We start from the raw sequence: 13,705 nt of genomic DNA on the forward strand, positions 1-13,705 counted from the left end.
AATACCTGTCTTCTGCTGGGGATATGTTTTGCAAATACTTTCTCCTAGTCTGAGTGTAGTTTGCCTTTTCCTTTTCTTAACAACATTAGTCATTAGGGAAATGTAAATGAAAGTCATAATGAGATACCACTACACATGAGAATGGCTAAAATTAAAAAGATGATAACAAGTGTTGGTGAAGATATGAAGCAACTGGACCTCGCATATAGTGCTGGTAAAAAATAACATGGACACATCTTTAAAAGTTACATTGGGGTTAGTAGATGCAAACTATTACATACAGAATGGCTAAACAAGGTCCTACTGTATAGCACAGGGAACTATATCCAATATCCTGAGATTAAACCATAATAGAAAAGAATATAAAAGAATGTATATATGTGTATAACTGAGTCACTTTGCGGTACAGCAGAAATTAACACAACATTGTAAACCAACTATAGTTCAATTAAAAAATAAATTTTAAAAGAAGTTACATACATCTATGCAACCATCCAGTCCTAGGAATTTATCCAAGAGAAATGAAAACATATGTCTATACAAAGACTTGTACACAGATGTTCATAATAATATTTGTACTAGCCAAGACTAAAAACAACCCAGAAGTCCATCAACAGGTGAAGGGATAAACAAACTGTGGTATATCCACACAATTCAATACTATTTAGCAATAGTACTGGATTATTAACACATGCAATGATTAATCTCAAAATAATTATGCTGAACGAAAGAAGTCAGATGAAAAAGAGTACTTATAGTATGATTCCATTTATAAACAAACTCTTGAAAATACTAGCTAATCTCTGAGGCCAGAAATCAGATCAGTGGTTGTCTGGGAATAAGAATGTGTTTGTAAATAGCAGGGGAGGAGGAACTGCAAAAGAACATGAGGACAATTGGGGGGATAATGAGCGTTCCTTATTTCGATTGTGGGGATGGTTCAATAAGTTTATAATCCAAACTTATCAAATCATTCACTTTAAATGTATGCAGTTTACTGTATGTCAGTTATACATCAGTTAAGTTGGGGTGGGGGGAGGAAAACAGAAGATATGAAGGGGATATCAGAGAGAAAATGGTAGAAAAAAAAGAGAGTTAAAAGGAAGAGAGAAGAAGAGAAAGAGGTGAAAGAGGGAGAAAAGAGAGGAAAAGGGCTGGGAGAGAAAATTACGAGAAAAAGAGAAAAAAGGAAGAGAGACACACAGGAACATCAGGTCTCTGTGGCTGTGGGCATGTCCCTCCCCTGTAGCCCCCGATACTTGGCAATGACTGGTCCATTCTGATGCCCTCTGCTCACCCTCACAGGTCACTGTCTCCAGGCAGAAGGAGGAGGAAGACTGCGAGGCTCAGCAACAATGCCTGGGCTATTACCTGCCACACGTGGACCTGAGGAAGCTGCAGTGACATCTGCTTGAGTCCCCTTTTCCCAGTCAGGTTCCAAAGGAGCTTGGCCGGAACAGAAATAAACCACATCGGTCAGACACAACCTCTGGGCCTTTCTTGACTTGGCCCCTACCTGGTTCACACTGCACTGAGATTAAAGTTTTCCCCTTCATTATGTGCTAAAGACAACTGCAACTTCTGTCTTATGTTTTCACACCATATCATCCCTCAGGGACACAAGGATTGGTGAAACAGGCACAGACACTATCAATGAACAAAATCAACATCCCACTTAAGTGTGAGGTTTGCCTACCTAGTCACCCACTACACACGTCTCTCCTCGACTCCTGCGCAGCCATCACCCCATCTCTATTCCTCCATATTCTGCACCCCCTTCCCTGAAGCCCTGACAGTCTCAAGTTCCCCTTGAACTACTTCGTTCTCTGATGTTCAGATTCACCAGGACGTCCAGAAAATCTGCCTTGGTGACTCCTTTCCCTCATCCCAGGTCCTCCAAGGTGGGAAACAGACCAAGAAGGAATGAGTGGGTCTGACATGACTCTGCAGTCAGACTTGGGACTTGGGAGCTGAAATGACTAGGTATCTGGGAAGACTGAATCCCTGAGTAATACCAAACTCTAGAGAGATAGGGTCTGCTTTGGATTTAAAGATTAAAACTCCCTAACAGGCAGTGCGAAGCATCCCAGGCATGAAACAAATACTACAGATGCTCTATTATTGTTTTACTACAGATGCTCTATTATTGTTTAACACCTCGCTCTCAGAAACTATAAATCCCTCAGACAAAAGTAAGTCATGATAAAGAGGATTTGAATAATACAACATGCTTGATGAGGCAAACAGGCAAATAAATCCCAACAAGCAGTGACTTATTGTTAGATTAATGATGCTGAAAACAGTCTCTTTTGATATCATGATACCCCAAATGGCATGTCAATTTTCATGAATCAAATTTTCAACACATAAACATCTTTAAAAATGAGGAAAAGTTTGGTTATCTCATTATATGCAACTCTGAATTAGCATGCAACAACACAAAAATAGAGACCTAGTAGTAGATATCTTATTTGAGAACATAATTATAACAGCTCTTTAATGAAATATTATTTTGGAATCTACTGGGTATTATACAAAAAAGGATAATCCATTGTGAAAAGGTAGGTTTTATTCTGTGATTGTAAGGGCAAAAAAACTAAATAACCCCATAACTTTGATAACTCTCTATTGACTTTAAAATACAAATAAATAACATACATAGAGAGGAAAATGAGATAACAACATGAAGGGGAAAGATCTCCTCTTCTCACCAGAAACCAAATCACTCCCCTCAAAAAGATCACTATCTAGGGAATTCCTTGGCAGTCCAGTGGTTAGGACTCGACGCTTTCACTGCCGTGGGCCCGGGTTTGATCCCTCGTCGGGGAACTAAGATCCCGCAAGCTGAGGGGCCAGCAAAAACCAAACAAACAAATATAAATAGATCACTGTCTATATTTTCTATGCCACGCAAAAGAATTTAATGAAAGAAAAGTATTGGTTTGTTTTAAAGTTTCAAAAGCTCAAAGCAAGAAAAACTTACAGACACTGCAGAGAGTCATTAATAAAGTGCTGTGGTGTACCATTTCATCTGCACCATTTTCTCTTTTTTTTCAACAGTGTTTGTCAGGACATCCTTCTTAGCCCCTCACTTTTTCTGCCTTGATAGCTAGCCTGTCTGCAATCAATGCTATCCTCAGTCTCTCTCTTGCTATCTTCACTTTCCTGTTTCCTGGTATCTTACTCAGTCACCGGAAATTGTTTGCAGAGGAGCTGTGAGATACCCAGACCAGCTCCTGGAATCATCTCTGCCAAATCTGAAGACTGGGCAGGGGTGGGCCTGGGGCTGGAGTTCAGACCACCTGTGAGAACTCCTGGCAGAGATTCACCTGTGCAACTAGTTGCAAGTTTTTGCAAGGCTCTGGCAAGATCCAAAGTACTTAAGGGTTCTCTGGTTCCACTGAAGGCCTGGAATCCATGCAGTCTCTTCTGCCAGAGCACTTGCTGGGGCTTATCCAAGGCTTCCTCCCATTGATGGCATCTGATCTCATTGCCAGGATAGGATGTGATTCTAGTAACCAGCCTCTTGAATATGTACAGACATTCTCAAAGGGATGGATGTGCTTAAGCCACGCTTTGGATTGGTTTCTACAATCACATTGCTTCCTCTGTGAAGTCTTGACCATCAAATTGCTTTACAATGGTGTGTTAGTTTCTGCTTCATAACAAGGTCAATCAGTTATACATATACATATATCCCCACATCTCCTCCCTCTTGGGTCTCCCTCCCGTCATCCCTATCCCACCCCTCTAGGTGGTCACAAAGCACTGAGCTGATCTCCCTGTGCTATGCGGCTGCTTCCCACTGGCTATCTATTTTACATTGGTAGTGTATATAAGTCAATGCTAGTCTCTCACTTCGTCCCAGCTTACCCTTCTCCCTCCCCGTGTCCTTATATATATATTTTTTAAGTGCCAGTGTAGCCATTGCCCGGGGAATTAAAAACTCTTATTCACAACACTGCCATTTTCAGGAAAGATCCAACAGTTGATGTGATTCCCTTTTTTGGAGCCTTCACTGGTGGGTTGTTGCTTTATTTTAGGCATGATAACCCTAAGAAAACTTCCAACGGAATCCCCATTCTGAAGCATAACATATTTCACACTTCCGGTACCCCGTAAAAAACGTTTGCATTGCACTGGAAAGCAGCATCTGGAATAGATCTATTTCCTCTTCTAGTTCATTTTCAAGCCCTATTATCAAAAATCTCTTCTCTAGATGGAGAATGCTACTCTTGGTATGGATTTTACTGGCATTCTTCCCTCAAATTCAGATTTCTCACAAAGACGTTTGTAACAACAGCTGGTCACTGCTATGCCTCAGTGTGATCTGACGTTCACTTTCCAGTTGAAGGCAAAGGAGGGAGACAGAGATGAGGGAGTGAAAAAGAGAGCTGGCTTCCCCAGCCCCCAGAGCTGCTAGACAGTGCTGCTCTGTTCTTCCCTACTGCTGCCTGCACACTGGTCGTTTCTTTCAACTTTCGCTACTGTGTTAAGCATAAAAGAAAATCCAAATCTGTTAGGTATTGCAGGCTCTCTGTTACATGTCTTTACCCACATTTATCTTGCTCCGTTTTTCCACAACCAGGAGAATATAAACACAGAGCTTTTTCTAAACTTTAAAGATTATTAAACACAGGAACTAGATCTACATTTCCAAAAGGAGACTGATATTTCTTCAAAGTCCCAGACCAGGGCTGAGTGTGATACATCATTAACAGTCAGTGATGACAGTGAAATATATATATATTTGACCCTGTTTGGCTGCTTCTGTAGTGGATACTTTATGGGGTGACATGAGCCAACGTGTGACCTGGCAGATGAATGCAAACAGGTTTAATTAGATCAGAGACACAAAGGGCTATTCTCTCCTTTGATAACAAATAAAGCAGCTGTAAGCGCCTACAAGAGCAGGCGAGAAACAAAGGCAGCAAAACAGAACCATAATTGGTCCTTCTCCTAGCTGGCCTATGATTTACCTGTAACCTGGGAAGTGGCAGCTGAAGCAGGAGGGAGACTCAGCTAGAAGCCAGCTACAGAATATGAATTGCTTGGGGATGGGGAGGAGGGAGGTAGCAAAATCTCTGTTTTGTAGCCCAAATTTACTCAACTATTTGTTACACATCACAGAAGGCTGCTAGGTTTTAGCCTGCTGCTCCCAGACCTGGTCCTGATTTCACCAGCTTTGCACGCTAGGAATCCCATAAAATAAATCACCCCCTACTGCCGGATCCCACAGACAGCTCCGCCCGGGTAACGCCACCACAAACCGGCTCTGGCCTTAGTACAGGGCATCCTCCAAGCCCAGGGTGGGAGGGGAAGCGGGTAGGAGGCAATGGCAGGCGACGGTACTCCGATTTTTCTCCACCCCCACGCGCGTCAGAAGCGTCGATTTTTGGATCCAGGTCTAGCAGGTATTGTCAGGCAAGTCAACAGTTTACCCCACTTCAGAAAGGACGAAAGATTGAGCGGGCGGACAGCCCTGCCAAAGGGCTCCTCCCTGCTCCCTCTTCCTCCTGCGTCCAAGATAAGAAGCTCAAGCCAAAGCCTGAGCATTTCTCCAACTCTCCGTTTTCCAAATGGCCCAGGAGCCCAGACAGGGACCACAAGGTGGTGGAGGAGGGAGCGGGAAGGGAGAGGGCAGCAGGTGCTGCAAACAGCTTCGCCTCACATCTCCGCACTCAGCTCGCTCATCAGTGCACCACCGCCTTTCGGTCCTCCTCCTCCCGGCCTGGCGCAGTCTGCGTGGCGTTGCGTTCGCCCTCCTCCAGCTCCGCGGGGTGCAGGTGCTTGGCGAGCTCCCGCAGCGCCGCTGCACGCCCGAAGTGGTCGTTGTGCCGCTTCTCCATAATCAGGTCCTCCAGGCTGTGGAACTCGAGCTCGTGGTTGCGCTGGGCAAAGAGCTGGATCTGCACCCCATAGGGCTGCTGGCCGAAGCGCGCGGCTCGTCGCCGATCTTGAACCCGCGCTGGCCTAGGGGGCACCAATCGGGTGAAGCTCTCGGAGTGGCGTCTGCTCAGCTCACGCTGCGCACCGTGGCGCTGGGGCTCCGCGGCTCGTAGCTGTAGATGGTTCACCACGCGGCTCGCGTCGGGTGGGAGGCTGTTGCTCACCTCCAGCCGATGCAAATGCACCACCTGGAAATTGCCCACGTATACAGTCCAGTGCGGGTACTGCGCCTGCCACACGAACTCCCCCAGGTCGCCAGGTCGGCATTGTTGAGCAGGTTCTCGGGCGTGTACGTGTAGGTGCTCAGCGCCACAGAGCCCACGCAAAGCTCTTCTGGTAGATGCAGTCGTGGCGGTAGAACTCGGAGCGCCCCACCTCGCGCAGCCGCGGGTCGGAGGTCCACGGCGGGGGCAGCGGCTGCGCGTCCCTGCAGTTGGGCCAACAGCCGCCGCCGCCATCCGGCTTCTGGGGCAGCGGCTGCGGCTCCACGGCCTCATTATCATTGGATAAGATGTAGGAGATTCCGATGTGGGGCCCGTCGGGTCGGCTGTGGGAACTTCCTAATAACTTAGGCGGGTCATTTTCTCCGCATGGTTTCCCATCACACTGCGGACGCAAGATCACACCGCCGAGGGAGGAGAAAGCGGAACCGCCACTAGGGTCACTGGCACAGGTCTCCGGACAGGGACTGAGACCACCCGCGAGAGGTGGAGGCCGTGGGGAATTCTGGGGAGGGGGGCGCTGCACCCTGAGACTTCTAGGGGAGTTTGCAAGTGTGGGCTCCGCAGTTCCTCTCCTGGCGCGGTGGCAGCGAGGCTGGGCAGGGGGAAGGGACACACGTCTTGCCCTTTACAGCTACATCGCGCCTCAAGACTTGAAGGTAGGAGGGCACTGCCTGTTCACACCATCCCCTCCCGCCTGCTGGGGCTGCTGCTCCCCCTCAACCTGCTCTCGGGGAGGTGGGGCTCCACAAGAAGGAAGCAGACTTGCTGCCTGCCATTGGCAGCTCCTGCTCAGCCCTGTGAGCAACAAGCACCAGATCAGGAGAGCTGGGGTTGTACGTAGATCCTGCTCCCGGCTTCCCCAGGGGAAGGAAAACAGACTATTAATACAGGGAGGTCTGTTGTTCCTCAGCTAACAAACTGCCTAGAAGGTAACAACTGTATAACTTTCCCCCTCAACCAGATTCAAAATGTACTTTCAAAGGCCAAAGCATTTTTCACGGTGGCCACTCCTGTCCCTCCTCTTGCACACATGCCCGAGGGGCTGGGAGTTCCTGGGTGAGCTACAGACCTCCATCCTCCTGGTAGTTCACGGTGATGCCACCAACTGTCCCCTGTTGTTGCAGGCAAAGATGAACCAACTCTAAAACTAAATGAGGCCTGCAGGATGGGTACCCTCCAGGAAGATACAGTGTAGAAGCCTGTGATATCCATGGTACCTACCAGGGAGAAATGTCTCCTACGTGGCCACGTTGCTGTCCACCTACCCCACTTCCAACACCGCCCAACAGGTACTGGACCAGTGGTTCACTAGGTGAGTGTGGCCCCCTCCTCAGTACAGTGGTGACTCTGCCCACTGCTAGCTGTGTGTTTGAGAATGTGACCAAATGTCTCTGAGCCTCGGTTTGCTCCTCAAAGTGGGGTGGTAGAGGATAAACCTCACAGAGTCCTCCTTGTAGGGACTACTGGATCACCTACGGCAGGTGCCTGTCTGGTGCCTGGCTCTGTAGAAAGGGCTGCTGGACGTGCCGGGGTTGTTCCTCGTTATTATTCTCCCCTCCCCCATGAAAGGCCATCTGCCACACCCCACTGGTCTGTGGCCTTCCTGAGTTTAGAAAAGCACATGGAAAGCAACCTGCTATTCCAATGCAAAGGAGGTTTGAGATTCCATCTTGCTGATCCTGGTCCTTGTCCTTGGTGTGGCCAGAGTAGGGATCTCTGTGGGCAGGATGAGAGGCCCCAGGCCCACTCAGATACCTGGGATGGTTCTGGTTGAAGTTCATTCATTCCACAGTATATATTAAGCATCTACTACATGCAGGCACTTTCTGAGACACTTAACAAACTCAGTGAATGAAGCAGACACAATACCTGGGCCTCAATATAGCAGAAGAGTCACAGTCATACTAGACATCATTTGCAGGTCCTGCCCACTGTACATCACGTGTGATGCCCTCATCTAGATCTGCAAGCACCCTCCCATATTCTAACTGGGATGATGAACAACAGGACCAACTAAAAACCTGAGTGGTGTCTGGGCCCAGAAGAAGGGCCGCCTGTCCCCACAAAACAGATGGTGAGAGTATAGGGGCTGTGTGTAGGGAGTGACTGGCAGAACCTTGGATCTCACACAATCTTTTGATTTCCCTGGGAGGGCTGAGGTCTGGAAGCTTCTGCTTCAGAACAGGAGGAAAGAGAACTGTATATGGGGTCCCAGGTCCCTTGAGAATCAAAGGGGAGGATGCGTTGAGCATCCCCTGAAATAACCATCCCCACCACAGTCCCATCTTGATCTACCTGGCCCCCTCCACATCCACCACTCCTGACACCCACCATCAGGCCCAGGACAGGAGACGTGGGAGACATGTGCTCACAGGTCTGCCTCAATCCTCAGTCCTGACTCCCAGATGCATGGATGACTGAGGTGGGAATGCATATTTGGTCAACAAGCACAACAAGAAAGGCCTCAAAAGATTCAGGCCAATGTTTCCAAGACAATGAAAATTAATCTGTACAGAGGCCAACAAGGTGCTCATTAAGCCCAAAGTAGTCAAATACAAGATGTTAATAAGTGCCAGCCCTAAATTAGACAGTCTCACCCATATCATCCACCCCAGTCTCTGGAAGTATGTTGTTTTTCTTTTCCCATATAGTCAAGAGTACTACACTGTGGCAATCACAGACCATGAATGAGGCCAAGGTCAAAGCCAAGGCCAAGGTCCCAAAAAGTTCCCCCAAAGACTCCAGGAAAAAAGCTTTTGTCTATCAACTTTGAGGATCAAAAATGGTACAAAACTTGGACTACTGCCCACCTGGGCAGGTATCTCCCTATGCAATTTATAGAAATACAATATAAATTCCATCCCCCACCCCCCACTTACCACAAAAGAGAGATAATCATATAGTTTTTACCCTGAAATATGTTAATACAATAAATTATGTTAATATTTAACTGTCCTTGCCGTTATGGAATAAACCCTACTAGATCATGATGTATGTCTTTTAAATACACAGCTGGATTTATTTTGCTAATATTTTATTCAGAATGTTTGCTTCTCTAATCATGTGTTAGAGTGGGCTAATGTTTACAATAGCAAAAAAAAGAAAGAAAACAAACAACATCCATCAGATGGAGAACAACAGAATAAATTATGGTGTAGTATACTATGGAATGTTACTCAGCTTTTTCTTAATTTTGAGAGGTCCATTGACTAACCCAAAGAGATAACCACGATATACTCTTAAATGAATATAGCAAGTTACAAAAAAGTCTATATATGTGTATATATATGCTTATATATTTTTGAGCAAAGAGAAAGATGTCGAAAAATACTCAAAGTGTTGGTTAATGTTGGCTACCCCAAGAAGTACAGTGGAGAAGGGAGAGATCTGAGAGAGGAGGAATATATTAACTTTTTCTTTATTCACCCCTGGTTTGTTTAGTGATTGCAAGCAGAGTATTTCTTTTGTAATTTTTTTTTCAACAAAGGTAGGATGGTGGTGGGGGGAGGAAACACCAGTTACCTATTAAAAGTGATGTCAATTAACATCTGTTGAGAACTAATAAATAGCTACAATTAATACATCCAAAAACGAAAATAGAATAAAATTATCAAAAGCAAGAAGAAGAATCATTATGAAGTTCATTTACCTGAAAATACAAAGCAATCAATCTGGAACCAAAGTTACATAGATGTGGTCTTTCCCAAGTGCTTTAAGCAAGACATCTTCAGAAAGAACTAGTTTTTCATTTACAACTAGCACAAAATTATCAGTTCATGGATATGAGGACAACCAAGGATAAAACAAAGAGAAAACGAGTCAAGTCCATTTAAAGGAAAATATTTAAGGAATAATTGTACCCATCATACATACACAGATTAGCGGAAAAAGGCAAAATATTACAGAAATCATTGACGCTTGGGGAAAAAAATGACATTCTGAATAGTCAGCTTGTCATCTACACTAAAGAAAGAGGGGCAAATTTTTTCCTAGTGTGTTATTTTATATTTTACACCGTAAATAGACAAGTCCTTTTTACTAAATAGATCATAAAGTAAAACCAACCACTTTGACCGATCGCCACATATGAAAAAAATTTAAATGAAAACTTACAAAAAGCTATCAACATGGAGCATGGGGCCGGGTGGGGGGGAGCGATAAAGTTCTCACACTCAGAAAGTTGCAGTTACTCACAAAAGTGAGAAATGTTTGTAAAACTTGAAAATATTTACATAATCGAATTTTTAAAAATTGTCAAAGGGCTCATTGTCTCTAGAAAAGCTGTGGTTTGCTATTTCACCGAGGAGATTAAAATTTAATTTTTGTCAGCTCTGTGGTGGTTAAAGGAGAATAGTACACAAAGAAATGCGTACTAGGAGTCTGCCCAAAAGAATTTTTCTCCTAAAAGTTTTTGACTAAGTTTACGGTTATTCAAGTACTCTTTCTCTCAGCTCTTATCAAATCCTTCATAAAAGAAAATTTCAGGACACAAAATAAATCAGTAGCCGAATCGCCATGGGCTCCGTTGGCTGCCCACTTCGCCGTCTCCCGCTCGCCCCGTCCCTCTCCCTGAAGCTCAGGCGCTGGAGACGAACGCCCCCCTTCCCGAAGCCACCTTTCCCGCCCGGCTCGCCAGTCTCTTACCTGCCGCTACGAGATGCTCCTGGCACGTGGGGGTCAAGACCCAGGCCCCGGGGTCTCCTGTGAGGCCGACGCCGCCCGCCGGCCCGCAATTCCCCGAGCACCTCGCCGCGCTCCGCTGCCTGCGGTGAAACTGCGCCCGGCAAAGCGCGGCGGCCCTCTCCTGTCAGCGGCCGCCTCACAAACACCGGCTCTCCGCCTCAACTCGGCGTCAGCTCTCAGCCCTGAAGCGAGCGCTCAGCTGGGACGCGAACGCGGCCGGGGGCGGGGCCGCGCGGAGCATGCGCGGAGGGCGAGGCCGGAGGCCGTAAGGGCGACCCCTGACCTGCGCTCAGAGAGCTCTCAGCTTCCCCTGCGGGGTGGTTGGGTATCACTGGTCCGCGTCGCCAGAGCCCAATTGAGCGGCACCCGGGAACCCGCAGCTCCCGGCCTCCCGGTGGCGCCGCCTTCGCGACGGGGCCGTCGCACCTCCAAAGAACGGGCAACTCTGCCCTCTCCACAGTTTGTGGGTGATGAGCAGCTTCGAGAGAGAACGGAGACCGAACCCTTCTCTGCGCGGAGAAGGTGAACCCTGGCCCTGCCGCCCTGTGAGGTTTGGGCATTCCTCTTTTCCTCAGGGGCCTCTGACTGGCGGGGTCCTTGGTATTTTGTGAGGAAGAAGAAGGGGAATTCAATAGCTCTCCAGACCCTAGATAGTTCAGCTCTGCCCCCAGGGGTGAGGTCGCGCTGGGTGATGCTGTTGTCACGTGCGCCCATTTCTGGGCCAGTCCTCCTGCTTTGAGGGCCGGAACGTTCCTTTAGATGCCTCCCCTCCCCCACCTCAGTCACCTCACACGCACAGGTGAGTCATTGGTCGTTATAAATGTCAGTTATTCTTTCCTTGATGCTGAGCTGTAATCTGTAGACTGCTTGAAACGCCACAGTTGGGCTGAGGTGGGAATCGGGGATGAGGTGCAAAAAGCAGCCCTGGGGGGTGGGGTGGGGAGGGAAGAGAGAGAAGGCCGACTGTGTTGTCTAAAATCACCGCTGAAATTCACCAACGCCAGCCTGAGAGCCTGAGGTGAAGCTGTGACACTCCTCCTGTCACTGCCAGGTTGGACAAGAAAGTAATGCGGTTTTGAGAGCTAGTCAGCAAGGCACATAAAGCCCCTATGTTAAAGCCTCCTTGAAGGTCCTATTTTCCCCATTTGCCTCCACCTAGATCCTCTTCCCTTTGACTCTTCTTTCCCTTGCATCATAGAAGAGCAAGCCAACTGTGGAAGATATCTGGACATACGTTTTCCTCATGGGCTGTAAGATGAAGCAAAGCAATCACTGTCACATACTCTTTCTGGTTAGTCTTTACTTCCATCAACTGAGACGACCTTTTGTGGTCATCTGGCCCCTAATGAGAAGCCGTGATTGGAAATAGATAAGCCAAATTACTTCAGTCAAGCAACCTGGTGTCCCTGGTGTTTCTAAGAGAGGTTGGTTTGGTAAATCCTTTGAATCTACTTCAGGACTTTTTTTTTCCCCCCAAAGTTAGTATGAATTTCAGAATAATACAGGAGATTGAATATGAAACCGTTTCCAAAAGCTAGTCTCTACAGTGAGTGCTTGAAAAGTTAGAACTAGAGCAGCTTTGAATACTACGGCTAAAATGGCAGGGTGAAGGATTGGTAGATGGAATTTTGGGGTGATAACTCCAAAAAGTTAGATTACTCTAAAACGGATCTGTCTATGGTGATGGAGGTAGAGTAGTGATTACTCTGGGGGAACTGACCTGAGAGGGGGCAGGAGGGAGCCTTCTGGGTTAATGGAAATGGTCAATATCTTGATGTGGTTAATGATTACAAAGGTTAACATAAGTGCAAAAAGATTTGTGTGCTTTACTGCGTATCAATTCTAAAACTTTTTTTAAAAATTTTATACACACAAAGAGGCATTACAGCATGATCATGATTGGAATCTGGAAACTTGGGTTTGAATCTCAGTGTCACTCACCAATTACCAGCTATGTGAACTTGAGCAAGTCTCTGAGCCTTCTTTTTTTCATCTATCTAATAATATGGGTGATGTTACCTCACAGGATGGTTGTAAGGATCAAATCAAATTATGTTTGCAAAATACTTGGCACTAAGCCTGCTAAATAATAAGTGCCCGGGAAACAGTAGCCATTGTTACATTATTTTTCTTACACTCACATTTACTTTACTCCTCTGGTCTTTTAAATTTATTTTAAATATTACTTTGTACCACTGAACTAATGATATTCCTTTCCCCCACAATAACAAAAGGCCGTCAGAAGTGTCAAGTGTTGGTTTTCAAACTAGTTCAGGTGGCAGGACTTAGAAATTCGGGTAGTCATTGTGGAACCCTATGAAATGTTGATGGATTTAATTCTTCCACATGGACTTGACACAAATTGACTAACATTAAATTTGGCTATATTTTGTTTATGCAGATCTCCCACATATTAAAAAATGTATTTTAAGAAATAATATGTCTGCCTTTTCCCTTTTTTTAAATTTACTGAAGTATAGTTGATTTTGCTTTTTTCCTTTAAAATTTGTTGGCAACTCTTCACGAGATAGAAAGTATCAAACATTTAAGAACAATTCACAAAATGCAAACCTTTAAATCCATTCTTCCTGAAAATTAAGAAACCACTGTTAATTGTTCAGTTTTAGCAGCAGAGCTCCTTAGTAGGCAAAAGCAACAGGCAAAAAGCACATCTGTTTGTCTGGCACAGACACTTTTAGGCACAGACCTCTTCCTCAGTTCTCTACAGAGTTTGAAAGTACTTGGTATTGACAATGTAAATTCTGTAAAAGACATTTCCACTGGGAAAGGGGGGGAAATTAAGTTCCATTTGGAACTTTCTACAGGTGGAACCCTAGTTTATTTCCAAC

General features: G+C 46.0%; 1 protein-coding gene and 1 pseudogene across 1 annotated transcript; both read right to left on the reverse strand.

The window, feature by feature from the left end:
* Window positions 1–3,053: 3,053 nt before the first annotated feature.
* On the reverse strand, window positions 3,054–3,626 carry MBD3L1 (methyl-CpG binding domain protein 3 like 1). The gene is given in 4 exon segments (XM_060094464.1): window positions 3,054–3,162; window positions 3,164–3,538; window positions 3,540–3,590; window positions 3,592–3,626. Coding segments are annotated over 4 exon segments (570 nt in total).
* Window positions 3,627–5,693: 2,067 nt separating this feature from the next.
* Window positions 5,694–6,551, reverse strand: LOC132485649 (protein LRATD2-like; annotated as a pseudogene).
* Window positions 6,552–13,705: the final 7,154 nt, after the last annotated feature.

The sequence above is a fragment of the Mesoplodon densirostris genome, chromosome 3 (genome assembly GCF_025265405.1).
Source record: "Mesoplodon densirostris isolate mMesDen1 chromosome 3, mMesDen1 primary haplotype, whole genome shotgun sequence".
Classification (NCBI taxonomy): Eukaryota; Metazoa; Chordata; class Mammalia; order Artiodactyla; family Ziphiidae; genus Mesoplodon; species Mesoplodon densirostris.